This window comes from Delphinus delphis, chromosome 15 (genome assembly GCF_949987515.2).
Source record: "Delphinus delphis chromosome 15, mDelDel1.2, whole genome shotgun sequence".
NCBI lineage: Eukaryota > Metazoa > Chordata > Mammalia > Artiodactyla > Delphinidae > Delphinus > Delphinus delphis.
The window spans coordinates 47656084-47668153 of record NC_082697.1 but is presented as its reverse complement, the minus strand read 5'-3'; the positions used below and the strand labels follow the sequence as shown (position 1 = coordinate 47668153).

Here is a 12070-nt window from a genome sequence, read left to right as displayed (position 1 = left end):
AAAAAAAAAAAAAAAAACTACAAGTAGAAATAAGTATTAACATATGTGATAAATAAAAATTATCTGCATGTCTCAGCAATCCCTGTAAAAAAAAAAAAAAAAAAAAAAAAAAAAAAAAAAAAAAAGAGTAGCCCCTGCTTGCCACAACTAGAGAAAACCCACGCGCAGCAACAAAGACCCAATGCAGCCAAAAATAAAATAAATAAAAATAATTTAAAAAAAGATGTATAATGTAAGCCCTAGAGCAACAGATAAGGGAATAAGCTGGTATGGAAAAAACCTGAACGAACTTTTTGGCCAACCCAATATATAGGGGAAAAAACCCATTAAACATTCAAATCTTACATTAGAAAATATGCAACACAAAAGCAAGCAGTAAAGGAGGAATACAGGAACAAAAAGATACAAACATTTAGAAAAGAATGAGTAAAATGGAAGATACAAATCCAACTTTATCAATAACATTAAATGTGAATGAATTTAACAACCCAATCAAAAAACAGAGATTTTAGACACTTTAGATTCAAAGATACAAACAGATTAAAAGTAAAAAATATGGAAATATATATATCATGCAAACAGCAACCACAAGAAAGCTGGACTGGCTATACTAATACCAGACAAAATAGATTTTAAGACCAAATAAAATGTTACTAGATAAAAATAGGGACATTTTATAATGAAAAAGGGTATCATGAAGGTATAACAATTATAAACAATTGTAAGTATGTACCTAATAACAGATAACCAAAATACATGAAGCAAAAACTGAGGGAAATGATGGGAGAAATAGACGACTCAGCAACAATGGTTGGACACTTTAATACCCTATTTTCAAAATGGATAGAACAACTAGGCAGAAGGTCAGCAAGAAATAGAACACTTGAACAGCACTCTAAACTAGCAGGACCTAATGGACATCTACAGACTATTCCACCCCCAAGAGAATATATATTCTTCTCAAGGGCACATGGAACATTCTTCAGGATAGGTCATATGTTAGGCCATGTCAAGTCTCAATAAATTTAAAAGGGTTAAAATCATACAAATTATGTTTCTGATCACAATAGAATGAAACTAGAAATCAATAACAGACAGAAATTTGGGGAACTCACAAATATTTGGAAATTAAATAATTCTTAAACAACCAGTGGGTCAAAGAGGAAACCACAGGGGAAACTAGAAAATTCATTGTTGAAAGAAAATGAAGGTACAACACCAAAACTTATGGGATGCAGTGAAAGCAGCACTCCCAGGGAAATTTATTGTTGTAAATGCCTACATTAAAAAAGAAGAAAGGCCTCAAATCAAGACCTGAACCCCACAAAATAAATAAATAAATAATTTCACCTTAAAAAAAAAAAAAAAAAAGACCTGAACCTCTGACCTTGAGAAACTAGAAAAAGAGCAAACTCCACCTAATGCAAGAAGAAATAAGGAAATAATGAAGATTAGAGTGGAAATTAACGAAAGACAGAACAGAAAAGCAATACAAAAAATCAACAAAACCCAAAGTTGGTTCTTGAAAAGAGATCAGCAAAATTGGCAAATCTTTACCTAGACTCACCAAGAAAAAGAGAAGTAACTCAAATTGCTAGAATCAGAAATTAAACAGGGGATATTACCACCAACCTTATTGAAATAAAAAGGATTATAAAGGGATGCTATGGACAACTGGATGCTAATAAATCAGGTAACTCAGACGAAATGATGCTCAGCATCATTAGTCATCAGGGAAACGCTGATCAAAACCATAACGAGGGCTTCCCTGGTGGCGCAGTCGTTGAGAGTTCGCCTGCCGATGCAGGGGACACGGGTTCGTGCCCTGGTCCGGGAAGATCCCACATGCCGTGGAGCAGCTGGGCCCGTGAGCCATGGCCGCTGAGCCTGCGCGTCCGGAGCCTGTGCTCCACAACGGGAGAGCACAAAACAGTGAGAGGCCCGCGTACCGAAAAAAAAAAAAAAAAAAAACATAATGAGACACTGCTCCACACCCACTAGGATGCTTGTAATGAAAATGTCAAATAATAACAAGTGCTGATAAAGATGTGGAAAAATCGGTACCCTCATACACTGCCAGTCAGAATGTAAAATAGTGCAGCCACGTTGGAAAACAGTCCAGAAGTTCCTCAGAAAGTTAAACATGTTACCATTTGACCCAGCAACTGCACTCCTATGTACATACCCAAGAGAAATGAAAACATATGCCACAGAAAAATTTCTACATGAATGTTCAGAGCACCGTTATTCTTAACAGTCAAACCTGTTCACACACACACACACACACACACACACACACACACACACACAAAGCTGGACACAACTCAAATGTCTATTACTGGTGAACATACAAACGTCATATATCCACACAATAGAATATCACTGAGCTATTATTAAAAAAATAGAATGAAGTACTGAAAACGTGTTACGTGGACAAAACTTGAAAACATCATCCTAAGCGAAAGAAGCCGGTCACAAAAGACCATATTATATGCTTCCACTTACATGTGCAGAATAAGCAAATCCATAAAGACAGAAAGTAGATGAGTGATCGTTACATCCTTGGGAGGGGGATGTACAGGGTTTACTTCTGGGGGGATGAAAAGGTTCTAGAAATGCAGTGGTGATGGCTGTACTGCTCATTTACTAAATGCCACTGAACTGTACCCTTTAAAATGGTTAAGATGGTGAATTTTGTGTCATGTGAATTTGCCACAATAGAAAAAGAGATTATGGCAGTCAGCAGTAACGACGCAGACTAAGCACATTTCTGTGTTAGTAGTACACATTCTTTTTTTTTTTTTTTTGCGGTACGTGGGCCTCTCACTGTTGTGGCCTCTCCCGTTGCAGAGCACAGGCTCCAGACGCGCAGGCTCAGCGGCCATGGCTCACGGGCCCAGCCGCTCCGCAGCATGTGGGATCTTCCCAGACCGGGGCACGAACCCGTGTCCCCTGCATCGGCAGGCGGACTCTCAACCACTGCGCCACCAGGGAAGCCCAGTAGTACACATTCTTATGTGCGACTTCATTTACCAACGCGACAACGGGGCTAAGAGTCAAAACATGCTAAAAGTTTAAGGAAGTGCTATTATTCATACAAAGCAAAATTACTTGAAGAAAGAAAAATAAAGGCACTTCTTGTGCATAAAAATGAATCGAAAGGAAGATAAAAGACGTAATTTTCTTTCAGGGAAAGAGTGGGTTCCCTTCTGAGAGGAGAGTGTGTCTCACCTCTCCCTGGGCTGACGGCTGTGAGGAGAGGTTTATGGTCACTCATTTTCTCCTGCCTCTGCTTCTGAGAAGCCATTTCCAGTTCTTTTTTTGCCAGGAGGGTCCCAGACGGGTAGAACAGGCCAGTGGTCTGTGTGCCCACATCCTTCTTAGGCCCAGCATCAGGCTTGGGCAAAGGAACATTTAGGGGCTGCCAGGCAGATGGAGGCTGTATGAGCAAGGCAGAAAACATTAAAAAAAAAAAAACCTATAATATAAATTAATTAATTCTCCATTTTATCACAGAAAACAATTCTAATCAGGAGTAAAAGTATCTCCAAAACACTGTACTTTGAACTAAAAGGGGTTTTCAGGCCTTGCCTCACCTTCTTTGCTTGTTTTTCGCAGCAACTCCCAGCCTGAGCCCTGAAGCCAGCCCCACCCCTTGTCCACTGACTGCCTCAAATTCGGCAAATCAACTGATGCTCCCTGTCCTGCCGCCTGAGGCCTGGAAATCTATCCTCTCAACTCTACAATTCAGAGGAGCATAGACTTTACTACCCATCCACACTCAACTACTGGGCACCTACATTTTCTCTGAGACACTCTCCTGCATCTGGGCCTGGGGACCTGAGAGGACCACCGTGCAAGGATATGTACTTTGCACACTGCACAAAAGCATTGCATCTAAAGGGGTAATATTCACATAGTGGACATTGTATGTTTGCATATTAGGACAATTTTTATGGCAAAAGAAAATGTCTAACAAAATTAGTAAACTACAGTCAATTTCCAACAGATGGCAGTCAATTGTCTTGAGAAGAAAAACACCATGTCTCATTTGCACAAAGGTGCCACCTCGGTTATTGGCAGTCCCGGGATCTGCAAGTGTTTTCATTTGGGTTAAGGAACCGTGAACTCCCTAAAAACGAATGCAAAGTTGCTGAGTGCACGTGCATTCTCTCTAACAATCATCAAGCTTCAAATTCTTCTAATGAAGAGATTTGAAGAATCTAAAGAAGAGAAGAAACCCGAAAAGTCTTTCTGTAGCTTAGACAAATTCATAGAAGTCTAACACAAAGCTGGTTACAGATTAAGTCCTGAAAATAACCTTGTGAGATTTTCCTCAAATATGCCCAGTTGTTATAAGTGGCGAAAGCAATTGTACGAACCCAATATAAGTTTTCTAAAATATAAAAGAGCAGGGGGAAAGTTCTTGGTGTGCTACATAAGAAATTCACGAGACGAGAGTACATTCTATCCCATGTATTTTAAAGCTCCCTAATGACATTACATCTATTACCTTGCACACGCAGTTAGACCTCGATTTACTACAGATAAATGCATATTTACATCTTTGAATTCTGAAGAAATCACTCGAGTGTTTAAAACATAACGTGGTTGAAGGTATTTACACACCCAGTTGAAAGTCCACGAGAAAGGTCTAAGTGTTTCGGCTCTCTTCCCCTGGGTTGGCTCACAGGGTCGAGAACACAAATTCAGAGTCACAACCCCTTCCTGGGTCCAGTTCTTACTACCATGGAGGCCTCACCTCAGCAAAAGGGCCAGGTTCTCCAGCAGCTGGAGCCAAGCTGTTCTCCACACTAGGTCTTGCCAAGGACTTCACGTAAATACCACAGGAGCCACAGAATCGTGCAGATGGGTGATTGCTGGCTCCACATTTACAACAAACGGAGTAGCAAGTTGCAACGCCAGGCTAGAGGATAGAAAATACTTTTATATTTTCATGAATATCAGAGACACAATTTTCCCATACAAATTACGCCCATACCATACAATCTGCAGCCGTCCAAAGAACACATGCCCATACCATCTGACCCTGTAATTCTACCTTCTAGAATTTATCCTACAGATGGACAAATTCACAAAGAAGTATTTTCAAGACCATTCCCTGCAGGATTGTGGTTTTAGAGGAAATAACTGGAAACAGCCAGCCCTAAACGTCCAGCACCAGGGGATGGTCTAAACGCACCACGGGACATACAGACAGCAGAAAAAATGAGGAGGTTACTAACGAGATACACTGCTAGGAGCAAAGAACTGGGTCTGTGTTCATATTAAACTACCAGTTACTTATTAATGCATCGAATGGCTGAAAGAAGACCTCAGAAAGTGGGTTACAGTGATTACTTCTGGGGGTAGGAGCCGTGGGACTAGGATGGGAAGGGAGACTAACCCTTCACACAAAACCTCTTGCATTATTTACATGTGACCCTTACTCCCATAAATAATTCTGAGTGTTTCATTAAAAAGGTAAGTAGACAATTCATAAAAGAAGAAAACACCAGGGGTCAATAGCTGAATGAAAAGGTTTAACCTCAAAAAATGCAGATGAAAACAGCAATGAGACACCTTCTCAATCTGAGAGAACTAATGATCTCTGTCTGCAGATTCTTAGGGAAATAGGTGCTAGGACCCGAATCCCAAGAAGCGATCTCACCAAGGCTGTGGAAGGGAGGAGCCTGGCTCCGGGGGCCCCTGAGGCACAGAGAAGCTGTGTTAAAACCCCCATGGCGGCTCCACATCAAGCTTCCCCTGCTCTCACGTGGACGGGTGGACACAGGGCCGTACAGGCGGGTCAATACCCCAATCCCCCTCCCGATCCGGAAGAGAAGGAAGCCGCAGGCCAGTGCAAACCCCGGAAATACGGTGGTACTTCTGCCCCGAAGAGTAAAACTATGATGAGCTTCACCAGTGAATAAATTAGAACAAAGAACATGCGCTGCTTCATGGAAAGTCGAGGAAACTGGTGCCTCACATATCTTGAAGCCCCCGTTACCTGGGACGCCAAAGGCAGCGTGCCCACCGCCCTCGCTGTGAGGATGTTACTAGAGAAAAAGCCTGAGGAGACGGGGCGGCCTGAGAGGTCACGGCCGAGGCTCATCCTCTCTCCTTCGGACTCTGGTTTCCATCTGGCAATGTCAACTTACTTGCCACTCCTGACACAGGAGAAGAATTATTTTCTTTGGGGGAGGGAGTTGGGATTGTCTCATGAGACTTTCTGAGACTCTGGCAGGCGGACCTGGACTAGAATCTTTGCTCCCGCTGCTAAACCCCACGGCAGGGGTGGCACGCGGGCGCCCTGGTCGCCTCTGTTTACAGATGAGGGAAAGCGAGGCACCGAGGGGGTGAGCCCCGCGATCTGAACCCAGGTCAGCCGACTCTACGCTATAGCCGGGCTTTCATCCACGACTCCATGCAGCCCCTTCAACACAGTGGCTCCCTCACGGGGCGCTCCTGCGGCGGGATTTCACCTGGTTAAGCGCAGCGCAGTCCGCAGGAGTGCTCAGCACAGGGTCAGGCTCCCTGTGTCAGCTTCCTTCCCACTAGACCTGATTTCCTGAAGGGAAAGGACTCTCATTTCACACTTTTCCCCACAAGCACAGGACCTGGGACCTGGCACCTGGGAGCCACTCAAGTAGTTACTGAATGAATCAATCGATCAATGAATAACTGACTCCATTGATAACGGAATGTGTGCACACATTATAGAAAGTGTTTACTAAGGATAATTTTTCCTCAAAGAAAACTATGCGCCCAGTGTATCCTGTTTTACTTCAGGGATTGCTCTGTTGTCCTAAAACAGACATCCTTCCAGAAAGAGGCTACCCCAGCTCCCAACACCCACAGATTCTGAGAAAGAAGACCCCTTTAGTATATACTTATCCTCGCCCCATTTATGTGCAATTAAAGGAAGACTCTTTGGGATAAAATCAAAGGAGAAACCCTTTGGAAACTTTTCCTTCAGACTTAAATTTCAATTTATCCTGCTCTTAAAGCAGGGTTTTGATACAAAACTTGCTAATCTCGGTTTCTAAATACAAAGCCTTCAGACCTTTCATTGAAATGCACAGTGATTCAGTTATACATATATACATTCATACGTATATGCGTATATATATATATTCTTTCTTCTCTTAATTTCTTTAAGAGATACATACAATTGTTTAAAACATAAACCACAACATTCTTGAAGGGCTTATGATGTATAAAGGTGTAATATGTATAACTGTAACATAAAGGATGGGGGAAAGGATATGAACCTATATAGTTGCAAGATTTCTGTATTTAACCTGATGTGGTACAATAGTAACTAATTAGACTAAAAAGTTAAAAATGTATATTTTAATCACTAGGGCAACTACTAAAAAATAATGCCAAGAAATACAGCTAAAAAGTCAACAAGAGGGCTTCCCTGGTGGCGCAGTGGTTGAGAGTCCGCCTGCCGATGCAGGGGACACGGGTTCGCGCCCCGGTCCGGGAAGATCCCACATGCTGCGGAGCGGCTGGGCCCGTGAGCCATGGCCGCTGAGCCTGTGCGTCCGGAGCCTGTGCTCCGCAACAGGAGAGGCCGCAACAGTGAGAGGCCCACGTACCGCAAAAAAAAAAAAGTCAACAAGAAAATTAAAATATAATTCTAAAAAGTATTCAAAAACCCCCAAAAGGCAAGAAAGTAGGAACAAAGGAAACAAAACAGATGGGAAAACTAAAAATCAATAATCAATAATAAAATGGTAGATCAAAAACCAAACATATCAATAATTATATTAACCTTTGATGGACAAAACATTCCACTTAAAAGGCAGAAATTATCACAATGGATTATTTTTTAAAAAAGGAAAAACAAAATTACAAAAATTTAAAAATGAAAAGGAAAAACAACTATATGGAAGCCAGAGACAAGGTCCAACTATATAGGCTGAAAGTAAATACAAGGATAAAAATATTCCATGTAAACAATAAAAAGGAAGGCTGGAGTGGTTCTGTATCAATATAGGCTGAAACAAGTTTAGGGGAAAAAATGTATTACAAGAGATAGAGAGGGAAATTTCATAATGATAAAGGTTAGATTCACCAGGAAGACATAACAATAAAAAATGTTTATGTGCTTAACAAAATACATGATGCAAAAAGTGACAGAATTAAAGATAGAAGTAAACAATTCCAGAATCATTGTTGGAGGTTTTCTCAGCATTTATCAGAACAATTAGAATATGATCAGCAAAGACATATAAGATCTGTGCAACATTACACTTTGACCTCAGTGATATTTATAGAATACCCACAATGACGGAACACACTTTTGAGTGCAGCTGGTATGTTTTCCAGGTTAGATTATATACTGGGCCATAAAACAATTTTCATTGACTGAAAATAACTCAAATCATAGAGGGTATGTTCTCTGACTATAATGGAATAAAATTATAAATGAGTAACAATAAGATAAGGGAAACCCCATATATTTGGAAATTAAACAACCAACCTCTAAATAAATCATAGGCCAAAGGAGAAATCACAAGGGATGTTAGAAAATATACTTTAATAAAATTTTAATAAAACTAAACTGAATTATAATAAAAATACAACTTACATAAATTTGTGGAATATTGCTAAAGAAGTTCTTAGAGATAAATTTGTAGTCTCTTTTTAAAAAGAAGAAAAATTTTAAATCAAAGATTTGAATTCTCACCTTAAGAAATCAGAAAGAGAATATTAAATAAAATCTAAAACAAAGAGAATAAAGGAAACAATAAAGAGCAAAATTCCAAAAAACGAAACCAAAAAATAGAGAAAGTCAATGAACCAGAAGCTAGTTCTCTGAAAAGACCAATAAAAGTTTTAACTCTCTATGGGACTTTCCTGGTGGTGCAGTGGTTAAGAATCCACCTGCCAATGCAGGGGACACGGGTTCGAGCTCTGGTCTGGGAAGATCCCACATGCCAAGGAGCCACATGCCCATGCGCCACAACTACTGAACTTGTGCTCTAGAGCTCGCGAGCCACAACTACTGAGCCCGTGTGCCACAACTACTGAAGCCTGTGCACCTAGAACCCGTGCTCCACAGCAAGAGAAGCCACCACAACGAGAAGCCCACGCACTGCAACGAAGAGTAGCCCCCCTCGCCGCAACTAGAGAAAGCCCACATGCAACAAAGACCCAACACAGCTAAAAATAAATAAATAAATAAAATTTTAAAAAATTATAAGTCTCTAGCTGGAGAGAGAGACTGAGAAAAAGAGAGAAAAGGCGGGAGAAAGGATGAGAGAGAGAGAGGAAACTGAGAACACAAATTACAAACATCTGGAACGAAAGAGGCGGTCGCACTACAGATCCTACAGACATTAAAATGGTAAAGAGGGGAAGTCATGAAAAAAACGCCTGATAATACCAAGTGTTGGTGACAATGCAGAGAAACTGGAACCTCCATATCTCACTGGTAGGAATGTAAAACGGTATAGACACTTTGGGAAAAAAGTACGGCAACATCTTATAAAATTAAAGAGGAACTTAGATGGAACCAGCAATCCCAGTCCTATGTATTGACCCAAGAGAAATGAAAACTACGTCCACACACAGACTTGCATGTGGAATGTTCACAGCAGCATTATTCATAATAACCTGAAACTGGAAACAACCCAAGTGCCTGTTAACTGGTGAATGGATGAATTCGTTATATTATATCCATAAGGTGGAATAGTACTCAATTATCAAAAGTTTTAAAAAATTAATACATACATGAATGAACCTCAAAACACTATGGTAAATGAAGGAAATCAAACACGCGCACACAAGAGCTACATACTTCCTTAAAAGGCAATGCCACAGTGTCCAAAGGGATGAGTATTTTCTGGGGCTGGTGATTATGGGAGGGGCTCAGCTGCCAAAGAACATGAGGGAACTTTTTACGGTAACGGGATTGTTCTGTATCTTTACGGTGGTGGTGGTTTAAATGACTGTATATAACTACCCACAGTCATTAACCTGTAAAATTAAAATAGGTGAGTTTTATTGCTTATAAATAATACCTCTATAAAACTTGGAACAAAAAGAGTTCCTTTAAATCAGCTAGTCTTAGACTGTCAGTAATTAGACAAAGCATTAACAGATACCTTGGGGAATTCCCTGGCCATCTAGTGGTTAATACTCTGTGCTTCCACAGCAGGGGTGCACGGGTCCGATCCCTTGTCGGGAACTAAGATCCCACAAGCCACGTGGTGTGGCCAATTAAAAAAAAAAAAAAAGATATCTTGGCCAACCTTCCTGTTAAGGGGTGAATTGTTGTAAATCAACAATTAAAAAGAAAAATTTAAATAAAAGCAGAGAAAAGAAGTTACAAGTATATGAAAAACAAAGATTTTTTTATAGGTAAATTGAATCTCCTCCAAAGAGGGGTCCTAACCCCAGCACCTAGGGTTAAATTTTTTCTTAAAAAAATATGACCTTATTTGGAAATAGGATCTTTACAGAGGTAATCAAGTTCTTATAAAATGAGGTCATTAGGGGGGGCCCTCATCCAGTATAACTGGTGTCCTTATAAAAAAGGGAGACAGAGAGATACACACCCAGAGGGAAGAGGGTGTAAGTCATACAGGGAGAAGGTGGCCAGGTGACTGGGGTGATGCACTCCACAGGGAGCTGGAGAGAGTTCCTTCCCTAGAGCGTCATGGACAACAGGGCTCTGGCAGCATCTTGATTCTGGACTTCAGGTGCCCAAAACTGTGAGAAAATGAAATTCTGCTGTTTCCAGCCACTCGGTTTGCGGTACTTTGTGTTGGCGGCCCCGGGATCGCAACCCCCTGCCTGCTGACACTAACGTGCTGACTACACTGACCATCACATGCTTGTCCAGCTTCCCAAGTAATTGCTCCGAGATGAGAAGCCCCCAAACAGAGAGAAATATTATACAACGCCCCCAAGGAAGCAAGTATTTTTCTTCTAAATTGGCTAGTAAACGCCGACTTCTTCATGGGATTGTTAGGCCAGGGCAAGAGCCACCAGGAAGTAATTTTAAACTTCATCAGAACATTTTATAAACATAAAACAGATCAGCTACACGGAACCTATTCACTATATTTAAATTCCTTCATTTTAAACACTCAAGTTAGGCTGGCAGGAAACCCAGTGATGGGTGCCCACCATGCTCTCAATTTCAAAACACAGCAGGCACACTGTGGAATTGAGTCTCTTTTTGGTTAAAGCCTCATTTCACTTGAGTGCTGAAAACTCACTGATTTTTGTTTAAAATACTACCTATAGTTGTTACCAGCACTTGTATTTTGCAACTTGCTTTCCTAGGATCGGGAATTTGGGACTTGACATGCAGTATAAAATCAGTATGTGTACATTTTGCTTATTGATATGCTGTGATCTGAGGGAATCTGGAATGTTTTACCAAGATAAAGCTTAAATTTTTTCTTAAAAAAACAAAACAAAACAAAAACAAATAAACACAGCAGGCACAGTCCACACAGACGTGCCTGCCCGTGAGTGAAATGTGAACGGCCCCTACCCCACTGGCTGCCACCAGCCTTCCATGCAGTCACTAAACGAAATTGTAAGAAATTGCCAACTTGATTGAATCACCCTGAAGACTTTGAAAACAGTTTTGTACTGGTGAACGTAGAAATGTTGCTTTCACTTTACCGTGAGCAGCTTCTTTTGGTCTCTCCCCTCTCCTCCCCTACAAACTTCCTCTCCCCTCTGCAGACTATATTTCTTATCACTAACACTGAACATTTATCAGCCATTAAAATACAGGACTGGCACATGCAATCAACCTACCTCTTGTGATGAAGACAGGGGCCCCTCACAGGTGACACAGTATCTCAGGTGAGCAGGGTTCCCTGTGCCGCAGGTGCGGCAGATCGCTTTCTCCTTGAAAACAGAGAATGAGAAATACATGTTTCCACGGAGGCTCTCTCATTTCTTCACAGATAAATGTATTCATTTTTCCTGCCAATTCATCTGCATAGTATAGCATACTAGGACTAAAGGGTGTTAATAAGGTGGAATAATATAAGAGGTACATTATCTACCACCATGATGACTAGCAGTCAGA

At 41.0% G+C, this 12070-nt stretch overlaps 1 protein-coding gene across 8 annotated transcripts in view; it reads right to left on the bottom strand.

The window, feature by feature from the left end:
* The window catches only part of DZANK1 (double zinc ribbon and ankyrin repeat domains 1), a 75023-nt gene that overhangs the window by 23032 nt on the left and 39921 nt on the right, over nucleotides 1-12070 (bottom strand). For all 8 annotated transcript variants that reach the window (XM_060031310.1, XM_060031304.1, XM_060031312.1 and 5 more), the window contains exons 10-12: nucleotides 11794-11886; nucleotides 4763-4927; nucleotides 3232-3439 (exon numbers count right to left, since the gene is read on the bottom strand). In XM_060031310.1, coding sequence (XP_059887293.1) covers nucleotides 3232-3439; nucleotides 4763-4927; nucleotides 11794-11886 — 466 coding nt within the window. The remainder of the gene's footprint in view (nucleotides 1-3231; nucleotides 3440-4762; nucleotides 4928-11793; nucleotides 11887-12070) is intronic.